This window comes from Argopecten irradians, chromosome 1 (assembly GCF_041381155.1).
Source record: "Argopecten irradians isolate NY chromosome 1, Ai_NY, whole genome shotgun sequence".
In the NCBI taxonomy this organism is placed as follows: domain Eukaryota; kingdom Metazoa; phylum Mollusca; class Bivalvia; order Pectinida; family Pectinidae; genus Argopecten; species Argopecten irradians.
Genome location: NC_091134.1, coordinates 45729591 through 45742629, shown reverse-complemented (window position 1 = coordinate 45742629; position 13039 = coordinate 45729591). Strand labels below are relative to the sequence as shown.

Sequence of the window (13039 nt, the reverse complement as noted above, 5' to 3'; positions counted from 1 at the left end):
TCTTCCATGGTAACTGTATGTTACCTAGTTCCCCATGGTAACTGTTTGTTAGCTAGTTCCCCATGGTAACTGTATGTTACCTAGCTCCCCATGGAAACTGTATGTTACCTAGTCTTCCATGGTAACTGTTTGTTACATAGTTCCCCATGGTAACTGTTTGTTAGCTAGTTCCCCATGGTAACTGTATGTTACCTAGTCTTCCATGGTAACTGTATGTTACCTAGTCTTCCATGGAAAATGTATGATACCTAGTCTTCCATGGTAAATGTATGTTTCCTAGCTCCCCATGGTAACTGTATGTTACCTAGTCTTCCATGGTAAATGTATGTTTCCTAGCTCCCCATGGTAACTGTATGTTACCTAGTCTTCCATGGTAAATGTATGTTACCTAGCTCCCCATGGTAACTGTTTGTTACATAGTTCCCCATGGTAACTGTTTGTTAGCTAGTTCCCCATGGTAACTGTATGTTACGTAGTCTTCCATGGTAAATGTATGTTACCTAGTCTTCCATGGTAAATGTATGTTACCTAGTCTTCCATGGTAAATGTATGTTACCTAGTCTTCCATGGTAAATGTATGTTACCTAGTCTTCCATGGTAAATGTATGTTACCTAGCTCCCCATGGTAACTGTTTGTTACCTAGTTCCCCATAGTAACTGTAATACGTTACCTAGTCTTCCATTCTACTTTCAGTTTTCCGTTTGATCTACTTTAAACCAGATGGGCAATATCACGCTATGAACTCCAATCTGGTCAAGCGTATGAATAGTTAACGTTTCCGCCGCATCACGGACAGTGTATACAATATATACTTACGTCTATACATAACCGTCAAATAATTTAAAAAGTGGTTTTAAAGTTGTGTGGTCTATGAAATCTAATAGTATTATCATGTTTACAAAGTAGCATGTATTAAAAAATATCATCGCATAATTTTCATTTGTTCGCTTGTTTCAAACCGTTTTGTTTTGAACTATATTCAGAAGCTGACGATATGGCTGTTCCGTTTATTAAACTTGGTGACGTCAACACAAGCGCAAGCGGGAAAATTCAAAGGATATACATGTATAGTGTTGAATTTTAATAATCGTAATGGAAATATAAGTAATAAACTGTTACCAGATTGGACATACAGTTGATATGAAGCCCATCCGTCCGAAAGATAAATATTCATGGAGCCCACACGGGCGCCATTCAATTTATCTTCCTTCCGGATGGGCTTCATATCAAGTGTATGTCCAATCTGGTAACAGTTTATTGCTTAAATGTATGTTTCCTAGCTCTCCATGGTAACTGTATGTTACCTAGTCGTCCATGGTAAATGTATGTTACCTAGTCTTCCATGGTAACTGTATGTTACCTAGTCTTCCATGGTAACTGTTTGTTACCTAGTTCCCCATAGTAAATGTAATACATTACCTAGTCGTCCATGGTAAATGTATGTTACCTAGTCTTCTATGGTAAATGTATGCTTCCCCAGTCTTTCATGGTAAATGTATGTTTCCTTAGTCTTTCATGGTAAATGTATGTTTCCTTAGTCTTCCATAGTAAATGTATGTTTCCTAGTCTTCCATGGTAAATGTATGTTACCTAGTCTTCCATGGTATATATATGTTACCTAGTCTTCCATGGTATATATATGTTACCTTGTACCCATGATACCTTAAGGTCACCATCTCCCACTGTAATGTACCTAAATCACCAGTATACCCTGTTAACTTTTTGTTACAACACATATTAATCATTTTGCTGTACTATCATTGCTATTGTTACATCTCATTCTGTAAAAGATATTTAAGGAGTGCAAAGTAGAAATTTGTCCTAAATACTTATGAAAACCATTACTTTCCTAGCGTGTGTTCAATGCCAACTTTTAGATTGCAAATGCAAATAGAAAACTACTACCCATTCATACAGTTGCCAGACTGGGCATCATGTACACATAACTGATGATGAAATGATGAAAAATTACAAAATAATTGCTGAAAATGACTTTTTATTCTGTTGAAATGATATATGATAATGATGACAACAATGGCAAGACGAGGATAGAAAAATGAAAATAATGGTATCACATGAGTTACAAACAATGATATACAATACCCTGACCTCAGCCACGTTAGGCCTGGTCTTAATGCAAAATGTCACATGTGAGTGAACTAGTGTTAGAACGATGATAGTACCAGTGGCCTCCTGTACTGGTAGTCAGAAATGTAAATATCCTGGCCTTGAATAAAACTAATATCATAAGATGTCACAGAGAGTATTTCAAAAATGTACCTCACAATCAGGTTGTCATAGCAACCATTACCTCTCTTTGATAGTCACCTTGACAAAAGGTCACTAAAGCAACCATACAGAGTTTGTTCATTTTGTTAAAGGATAAAAACAATTATGAACTAGAGAATATACATTTTCAGCTTTAGGACTTTTAGGCATTACCCAAGTTAAAAATTGAAAGCTTCTTTTTCTACAAGTGAGTAATAATAATGAACAATTCAACACTAGCTACAGAATGGATTGTCTCAGAAAAATCTCTACAGGAAAGGCTTTGAAATGATCCTCATTTCATAATTGACCAATTGGACTCATTACTGTCCAAAAAATTATGCAGCATATTCTTGTATCAAATCTTGAACATTAACCTACTTTTGTTTAGTATTCATGTGAAAACCAATTAAAAGCTTTAAGATCAGAAATTGCACATCTGAACTCATGTGAAATAAAGGACGGGAAAAGGAACCAAACACAAATGAACTACATTGTAGCACTTTTTTTTTACACTTTTGTTCCTGCACTCGTATCAGATGTACTGTCTCTGTACTGAACAGTTTGGGGTACCCAACCATAGTGTCACCCCAAGGTCAAACCTGTCGGCACATTACAAACATAAGGTGACAATGGTCAATTGCACAAAATAAAGAAATTACAAAGTCACACAACAGTCTTGCTTGTGTCAGACACACCGTATACACTCACGCTAAATCATTTACTAATGTATCCAGATAAAGTCTACATCATATGCCTCTACAGTTGGACCACAGCTGAGGCTCTGATGGAAATGTACTCCCTACAGTAACCTGTGGTCCTTTTATACAAGTCAGAAGAAAAGCATTATATCCTACCGAACAAAATGATATAAATCTTTTGTCTTAAGTCTCTATAAACCAGATTCTAGAGATTCAAAAGTAAAGATTGAGGATAATTAGAATATAAAATTGACCGCTGGCTTATACTTTTTTCAACTGATTTTCTCTAAGACAATGAACTTTTTAACAATACATTCTAGTAGACAGATACTCATATTGTTATCCACTTTTGAAGAAATATTTTGAAAATTTATCAATAATTTTATATGCCTGTTGTTGTATTCACTTTAAGTTAAAAGTTAAGTGTGACTATTATTATAAGAAATCTTATCATAAAAGCCCCTCCCCTTACAGAATATAGACTACCTAGTCTAGAAATGACAATCTCTCATCCAAACCACACAGTGTCTGTCACACCTCACCATACAAATACACAAAAAAAATTAATAACAATTAGAAATAAAGGCTTAACAATGGATAAATTATGCAACAACACAATAACAATAACAAAGATTTTTCTACCTGTGTGTTGATGAGCCAATCGTTTACATATTGTTCTGTAGATTTTTTATAGAACTGAGGGGGTATAATAGCTATATCCTCTATCAAAGTTTTATATCATTAATGCTAAAATTGGGTGTTTATGTGTGTTTAACCTCTTATGTTATTTCCAATTAAATGCTTTCGGAAGGATAAAATTTTATAATGATTATATATTACAATGTTTCTACTGTTTCGAGGTTTACAAGTAGTACTAGAAGATAAGTTTGAACACAATATTAATGTGAATCTTATTTTGCTCAAAGATTCTAAACCAAAGTACCTATAACAATGGTACATATTTGCTTGAAGTCTATCTCTATCTATCCATTAACATTTTCTTAAAAGCACTGTAACTTTGCTAACAGAATGTGGAGTTTTTAAATAGATTTGCAGACATCATGAAATTGAAAGGAAATCAAAAGTAAAGAGGGCTCAGCAAAACAATATCTCTCTAGAATAAATAACAATGACAAACAAAATGATCTGGCAATGTGATATAAAACAGGACAGACGTCAAACAGCCCATCCTAGTATTTTGTTATCTATACTTTCTTTTTAAAACATTTTTAATAAAAATTACATTATATACAGTATATTACAAATTTGATATACAGATTGTATTTACACAATTTTATTTACAATATGATTTTTCCTTTTTATTAAAAGACTAGTACAACCAGCAGCTCCCAAGCAATGCCAGTGATGTTATAGGTTTGTCTAAGTGAATGATCCGACCCAGTAGACAGAAAGTGTCACTATTTACTTTCTCTACATCAAATGTGCCTCCCATTTGGCCCCCTTGTTTAGCAGAATGTTCCTATTATCTCATTTTGTCTGTACACAGTCAGTTTGTACTGGTTGCCTCCCTTCCTTAGCCACTTTACAATCCGTATGTTAACATTCCACTAACAGTCTAAGGGAAATAACTCCATTTTCTAGTTCAAATACAGAAGTTAAGCTCAAAGGAAAACAAAGACAGTGATAAATTGATAAAAATCAATTGTAAAACGGAATGACATTGCCTTTTTGTGACTAAAGTAATAAATCATGCAAAAAACTGCAAAAATATATATTAAATGCAAATTACTCTAACAAAGTTATTGCACATTTGTGTGAAACACCTATCAAAATAAACTATCGTCTTGCAGTTTACAGCATACACTAGCTACAAAACCTAGACATGAACACATCCGCTTAATTCTCTCCCGATAAATATTTGTAAAGTACATGGAATCACATAATATATATAAAGTTGCTGGAATGAAATACTCAATGTGCAGTTTCTATAAAGCTGAATTCAACACAATCAACCCTGTGTGATTTCATGAACCGTTTAAGCCTGGAATAAATATAGTTCAAATAATTTTGTTATGGATGTGTGGTGAATCAGTCTAAAACATTGACACAGAATGGAAACAGGTGACTATAGAACTTTTGATATTTCAATCGGTCTTTGTCTTATGCAACCAAAAATGGCAAGAAGTACAAAATAACTAAAACAAGTTATGTATTTGAGAAAAAATTGACATTGAATTATACTTACTTAGTATTTAATTCTACATACTGTACTAATAAAAATAAACTTTGGCACAGCTACCCTTTTCTTAACAGTTTTTTGTAAATTCAGAATTGACCAATTAGAGCTCTGCTGATAATCGTAAACTGATTTGACCAATTAAAACTCATCAATCAATCAAGCTTATTTGACCAATCAGAGCTCTGATCATTGAACTTTGCACTATGTACATTTTGAAATAAAAACAAAATGCTGGAAATATTTATGTTCAATAAAAAGATTGTGCACGACAACTACTGTAATAATGAAATATGCTTGAAAGCTAATTGAATTATTATAAACCGCCTTAAAACAATTCTGATAGGTCCAGCTATACAGAATGGCAACAGAATTTCCCATCTAACTATAAATGATTATGAAGAATAACATTAAAACATATCTTGATTATAACATTTCAGGACATTTTCTTTAAATAGTGTATTTCCTATAATAACAGAAATAGAGACCCTCCCATTGCTTCTCTGCAGATTCCTTTGTAGCCCAGACAATGATTTAGATCACTGTTAAATTGCACTATGGAATGATTATATCAAGTATAACAACCTTTATAGCATTCACAATCATAAGCAGTTAAATCAATCAAAACAAACATGTATGGATAATATGCCATTTTGGGGACAAAAAAATAAATTTTCAAATAAATATTGCTATCTTTCATCACAATAATTAATATTTTAACAAAATTAATTTTTTTGACAAAACTAAGGCCCAACAGTTGAAAACATACAGATTTTGGTCCCATTAATAACAACTACATATAAACTATCACATGCCTACTATGTAGGTTTCAGGATATATAACAAGGCCTGATAAGTCCAGGCTCTCACAAAGTCATTCCTTAAAGTGACGACTGTTACGTAACATCCTGTCACTTTGGTCTCCACTTAGTCTAAACACATCACCACAACCAGCGTCAACCTCTCACAAAAAACATTCCCACACTTTCACTATATTTCTGTCCTCAAAAACAAGTTCTCCGCTATGCATTTCTCTCTCTGAAGACTCTAGATGACTGTGTTCTGCTTCTTTAAAAACAGATCTACCAAGTAGTATGATTTTGACACTTCATAAAGTAGTAAAGTCCCATTATTATTGGTACAAATTCACCCTCCTGATCCCAATAATGTTTCAGAAGCTGTAAATATTTGTAAACTAGGCTTCTGAAGGTAGACTTTATCCATACTGAAAATTGAATATTCTCCTTCAAAATCTTATAGAGCTGATGAAGGTAGCCTTTAACCATACGTCGCCATATAGAATATTTGTCTCCATGATCTTGTCAAGCAGTCTAGGTTAATGAGATTGTCCAGTTCTTAATTCTGTATTTCCACCATCCAGACTACGGATCCTAAATCAACACTATCTCCGTAAACTGGAGCATCACTGCTACAATCACTTATTTCTCTGGAGCTAGTTATCTTCCTGATAACCAAAGAATCACCCTCCAGCAATTCAGAGAGCTTTTCTAATGTGAAAACTTAAAATATCACGACGGTGAATGTATCCATACACAGTATTCTGGACTCGACATATGATTGATTTACACGCCCATGCAGAATCCCCAGCCTGACCAATTAGTATAGCAACATTTGGCGGACAATAGTGAGATCTCTAGTTGTCTCCCCTTGTGGAATGGGAGCATGGAGGTCTGTGCTAGAACTGGTACCACTTTTTGTCTTTATATTTTAACATGAGTTGATGAGAGGCAGTTGCGAAGCTCTCAGCTTGCATTGACATTTGTTCTGATCGATCACCAAGATCTGCCAACTTCTCACCCCGTTCAATGAAGGCCTGTGGATGAAAAGACAACAAAGCTGTTAAGAAGAATACATACTAAAGATTCAATTTTCGTTGGAGTACAAAATTTCATTATAAAAAGTTTTCAAATCAAGGATTTAATTAAGATTGGACAGCAATCTATTTCTATATAAGCCATCTTCATCATATGATTGTTTTAGTGTTAAAAATAAATAAATGAAGAATAAAGAAAATATATTCGCGGTTTATATAGAGTACACTCAGATTTTTGTGTTATATATCCATAACATAAAAAATCTATTCAAATTAATCCTTATAATTCAATTTACTAAAGATAATCTCTTCAATATTCAAAATTCATTATGGGACTCTTTTGTCTATGAAATCATTACGCCGTCATCTCAGCCAATCAGAAGCAACGTTATAAACGGCGACACCATTTTTCCCTTTATGGGCTGATAAAGTAAATTTTTAAGCCAATGAAAATGCTCGTAACAAGCAAAATTGAATTATATTCTAATAAAATTATTTGATGACCATTAGAAAATGTAAATTCTCATCACTGATGTTATTGTTTTAAAAAATTGGTATTGAAGAATTTACAAGGTAAAAAATTGCGGATATGTAGATCCTGCCACAGTTTGATAACTTTATAATTTCAGGCAGAAACATGTACATCATCTAAAATTTTAGGTAAGCCATTAATATGTACCTTGTGTGCCCTTCCGATCTCCCCTGCGGCACTTGTGGTCTGTGTTTGTAGATGCTGCATGCCTCCAGTCCCTGGTAACCGAGTTGCCAGTCCCCTCGGGCCTTTCCCGCTCATCTCACCAACTACAACATATCATACATAGTTATTTTCCATATAGCAAAAGTCATTAGTCTTGTCCCCTCGGGCCTTTCCCGCTCATCTCACCAACTACAACATATCATACATAGTTATTTTCCATATAGCAAAAGTCATTAGTCTTGTCTACTTTAAAATTGATACCTGTGGTACAAAGTAAGACAGCTTACAAGTTTAATGTACAACTTATATCTAAATAGCTAATAATTTGTTTTTAAAATGGTCAAATTGAATTTCACAGACAACTTCAATGGCAGATTTGCAATCAAACTGGGAAAATTATACTTTAATTATTAGATAGTTTAAGTTAACTATACAATTCAGAGCTGTATTACAAGTTTAAACCAAAAAGTCTTAGCATTCTTGGTTGAAATTTACTAGATATTCTAGCAAGCTAGGTCTTGGAAAAATATTACCCCCCTTCTCACTTACATAACTCTTCCCTGTCCAAAGTTGACGCCCCTCCTCCAAACAAACTCCTTAAAAAGCCCTGTTTTGGCGCTTCCGGCGTCTCGCAAGGTAAAAACAAATCGGCCAACATTTCATTCAAGTTATCACTGAAAATTGAAAACAAAAATAATAAAAATAATACTTTCAGAAAAATAAATTAGGCTATATATACAACATCTACTATTACACTACCCTCTTCCACAGTATGGCAGGCACTCTCTTATGAAGAAGAGTTGTTAACAGTCAGTTGTCTTTTTCATTTTGTACTTTCCCAGAGTCTGCATAAAAATCTACATTTCTGGATTTTGCATACAAATAAATTGTTTTGATTTGGTTTAATGCATTTAAATATTATATTCTAATTAATTAATTAATTATAATCTTAATTTATTATTAAATAGGTACTACTGTCATTTTAGTGCTAGGTTTCAGTGGTTTGGGAAAGCATGATCATTTAGAATGATGGCTTTTGCTCAATACTTGGCATTTACTCCACCTGGGCCCAATCTCTTACCTAGGCTAGCAGTAACATGTTATTACCTTATATCAGCAGAAAAGGAAAGTTTCTGGATCTCTGTTGGTGAGCACAAATAGCAAGCATGGCCATTACTACTGAAGCCAAACGTTCGGGCAATCCGGAGATCGGTAAGTGGCAGGAAATCCATGTCAAGTAGAGGCTTAAGGCTGGGTAGACTGAACACTGTTATATGGCCGTTGGCAATATAACATGCTAAACATACACTATCTAGAAAGAAAAAGAAGGAAATAAAACATTAATTGGTATAAGTAATATCGCTCAACACAGAAGGAATCAAATGAAAATACTTTCAAATTAGTTGTGATTGTTTGCCTCTCAAACCAATTGACATAGATGTGTAAGGTTTAGATTTTCATAGTAGAGGAAAGCCAGAGTTCCTAGGGGAAAATCATCAACCGAAAAGTCTTTAACTTGTAAAAAAAGGTGGAGGGCTTGTAAGAAAATGTCTGATACATGAACCATAAGACCACCAATGCCTATTGCAAGCATTGGAAAAAGGTATAATTCATTTAAACATTTCATAAACTACTGATTTCACATAATTGCGCTCATTTTTGTTCTTAAACAGACAAGGTTGTAAAAAGATCAAATTCAATAACGCTTATGTTGAAATGTTGATGAGTCAACTTACCACGTAATGAAACAACATCTGCCCTCACCACAAAGGAGGCATCTGTGATCCGTGTCTTATATGGACAGGTTTGGGAAGGCAGGGAGACAACCTGTGGAGAAGATCACATACTCAGTACAGTGTTGGAGTCTATACAGTATGTAGTTTTATTGTATAGATACTGGTGAATACTGTCAACCAACATATTTACTGTGACAACTTAGTTTTACATTATCATACATAACAACCTTTTCTATTCCAGCAAATGAACTTCACTACAGCATTATCATAAAAGTTCTACGATCGTTAATTCAAGAGCAAATTGACTCGCTATTTTAGAATCCTTTTTGGCACTTCTGTTGTTGCATTTCATCCTGAATACCAACCGTGAAGTCTACTTACCCTTGCTTGTTTTTCTGAGCAGATTATGGCAAATTGTTTATCACTGATCTCTGTAGAAGGGGATGGAGAAATTCTTGGCTTAGGAGTAGTAGGGGTTGGATCTGTGTGACAGGGATAAGCATTACTATACTAAATCAGGACTAAATCAAGTGAAAATGATTGAATTGGCTTCGTTCAACAATAAAACATGTTTATTAGCGAGTTGATTGACTTCACATTTTTCCATGTTGGACAAGTTTACTCCTTCTGGTAATAAAAGCGACAAAAAGGCTAAATACTCTTTTTTAATTTAGATTAATTGACATAAGTAACACTAAATGTCCCCCCCCCCCCCCTATTTAATGTTAAGGACACAGCCATCTTTTGTTGACGACAATCTGTTATATTCTGTCCTCTTTTTTGATACATTTCACATAAAATAAACTTGTTTTATCTTGCATATAGTTTAATTTCAATCGGTTTACCTGAACAGGACCAGTAATCTATAGAGTTCTGTAGTGAGGCTTTGGTGACTATTTTGATGTCCTGTCCAAACTTACTTCTATCTCGCTTCTCTTTGTCTTTACTCTCCTTCTTCTCCTGCCACTGTTCAAACTGTGTGGGGATCAATGTGCCCGTACAGTCTAGGAAAGACATGGTTAATACTGAACCCTTCAGTCGAATTAATGTACCTGTAACACACAAATTCATGGTGGTGATCAATATATATCATTAGTTAAAGTAAGTACATGTAACAAAATAATTAATCATTGCAGCGAAACATAAATCCCAACTTTCGGTTAATTATTTCTGTCCATCTTATTGTTTTGTCTGTAAGAAGTTTTTTTTTTATTAAAGACTTCAAAATATATCTTACCTATTTGGTTGACATATCTTTAACATATCGCACATTAATACAACAGACCTGGGACTTGCCCCTCACCACCTCCCTTTTTTAAAGTATGGATGAAAGACTTTCAACTTGGGGATGCTATGACATTTTGTATGCCTCTCTGCCCCCCCCCCCCAGACTCTTACATCTCGCGGACACTATGACGTGTGTGCCTTTCTGCCCCCCAACCCCTCTGAGACTTACCACTAGGGGACACTGTGACATGTCATGTGCCTCTCTGTCCACCACCCTCACTTACCACTCAGGCTCAGGGACACTATGACAGGTTGTGTGCCTCTCTGCCCCCACCACCCTTCTTGAGATTTACCACTTGTTGTGGGCCTCTCTGCCCCCCCCTCCCTTCACTTCACCCCTCAGGGACACTATGACAGGCTTTGTGATTCTCTGCCCCAATCAAACCCTCACCCCCTCTCAGACTTACCAATCGGGACACAATGATAGGTTTGCGCCTCTCTGGCCCCCACCCCCTCTGAGACAACCACTCGTGGACACTATGAGAGGTTGTGTGCCTCTCTGACCCCCATCCCCACCCCCTCTGAGACTTACCACTCGGGAACACTATGACAGGTTGTGAGCCTCTCTGCCCCCCCCCCCCCCCCCAATCACCACCCCTCGGAGACTTACCACTCGGGGACAGGTTGACAGGTTGTGCGATTCTCTGCCCCCCACCAAACCCTCTCCCCCTCCGACACTTACCACTCGGGGACACTATGACAGGTTGTGTGCCTCTCTGGTCTCCTTGTAGAGGTAGATTTAACACTATCACTATCACTGAACCTAAACTGGTTCCCACCCATAAACATGGACTTGTAAAATTATCTGAAATATAAACAAAATATTCTATAAAATAACTGATTCTATATTGTACAAGTCATCATCCATCTGACTTCAATTGTCAATGATCTATTTATATCTTTATTAAAGAATGAGATGAACTTTCAGAGTTTAAATCTGGATTGATCTTCCACTATAATTATTACTCAATCACAAATAAAAATTGGTCTTGATTAGTGACGATTATACATTAAAAACCCTGTTCCCAGAGTATAATAGTCAGTTGTACATGTACCTAACTATGCTGTGCTTTCATTATCAATTTAGTTTAATATATTATACAGTAAGATTACATCAACAAATTGAAATGAACCTGTTTTTCTAGCATATGAATCTGCGAACACTAATGATTGGATTGCCTCCCTTGACACATTCTCTAGACTTGACATGCTAGAACTGCGAGACCTCGAAAAGGATGCCCCGTCGGATTTATCTGAAATTCAAATCAGCATAAAATTAATTGCATAAAGAAGTCAATTTCATAACAATTTAATAACAAGAGCAAAATTACATTTATTCAATAATTGAAGATATTATGATTTTGTTGCAAATTACATTTCTTTTTTATGATTTTATTATATAAATATAAATTTAAATTAATTTTTGTATACAAAAGATTTTTATTAAAATTAAGTAATTGCATGTAACTAACATTATTTTTACAGTAAATGGTAAAAACCTGAAAAAGAGAGTTAACAATCAAGTTATGCATCATTAGCAGGCAAATGTTGAAAATGAATAACAAATATGCTCTTCTTCACATAGTGAAGTCTTGTGCATTTAGCAGGTATTTTAGATAATTGAAATTAAGGATATTAAATGGAGCAAAATTGGATGAAAAATTCACCACAGCATGTTGTTTAAACAATACTGGGAAAGAATGAGGGGATCAATAGGGGAAAAACAAAGGATTTCAAATATGGTATAACTCCGCAAAAATCGGAGCAAACTTTCTTTGATAGTAAGATGATAATAAACCCAATTCAATCATAGATATTAAGTTAATGAGTTTTATGAATCTTTGAATATTATTACATCCATACACTGGCTATGAATATGATCCATACAAATGTTTTTTAGTATATTTTTGTTCATTTTAAACAATAAAGAGAAAACAGAAAATGGAAAATGAAATGTTATATCACTCCTATTTCTATGCCATGCTGTTATCAACTATGAGATATTACAGCTATTTCAATCCGTGGTGTAAGGGTGCTTGGTCTTACTGCCCCTGGGATCAGGTGTTGCTAGATTATAACAACTTATCTTCGGTAATCGGAGACCAAATTGCCATTTTTGTCAAATAAAAAAAATTAAATTCAAAAATTGAAGAACTGTTGAAAGCGTAAGCTTTAGAAAGATATTACAATCCTTTTAGAGAATGTGCTTGTGATGAAAAAAAAAAACATGGTAAAAACCAGATTATTCACTCATCCCTGGGGGGCAGTTTTTAACAGTCGGGAAAACAGCATGCCAAAAGGAAGTTTTTGTTTCCATTA

At 34.8% G+C, this 13039-nt stretch overlaps 1 protein-coding gene across 5 annotated transcripts in view; it reads right to left on the bottom strand.

Annotated features, from left to right (window-relative positions):
• Positions 1-1980: 1980 nt before the first annotated feature.
• LOC138329919 (syntaxin-binding protein 5-like) overlaps positions 1981-13039 on the bottom strand; it is a 98600-nt gene continuing 87541 nt past the window's right edge. For all 5 annotated transcript variants that reach the window (XM_069277206.1, XM_069277219.1, XM_069277225.1 and 2 more), the window contains 9 exons: positions 11854-11973; positions 11403-11525; positions 10354-10485; positions 9815-9915; positions 9434-9524; positions 8805-9009; positions 8247-8371; positions 7680-7801; positions 1981-7000 (listed from right to left, as the gene is read on the bottom strand). In XM_069277206.1, the coding sequence (XP_069133307.1) occupies positions 6863-7000; positions 7680-7801; positions 8247-8371; positions 8805-9009; positions 9434-9524; positions 9815-9915; positions 10354-10485; positions 11403-11525; positions 11854-11973 (1157 nt within the window). In that variant the 3' untranslated portion in view covers positions 1981-6862. The remainder of the gene's footprint in view (positions 7001-7679; positions 7802-8246; positions 8372-8804; positions 9010-9433; positions 9525-9814; positions 9916-10353; positions 10486-11402; positions 11526-11853; positions 11974-13039) is intronic.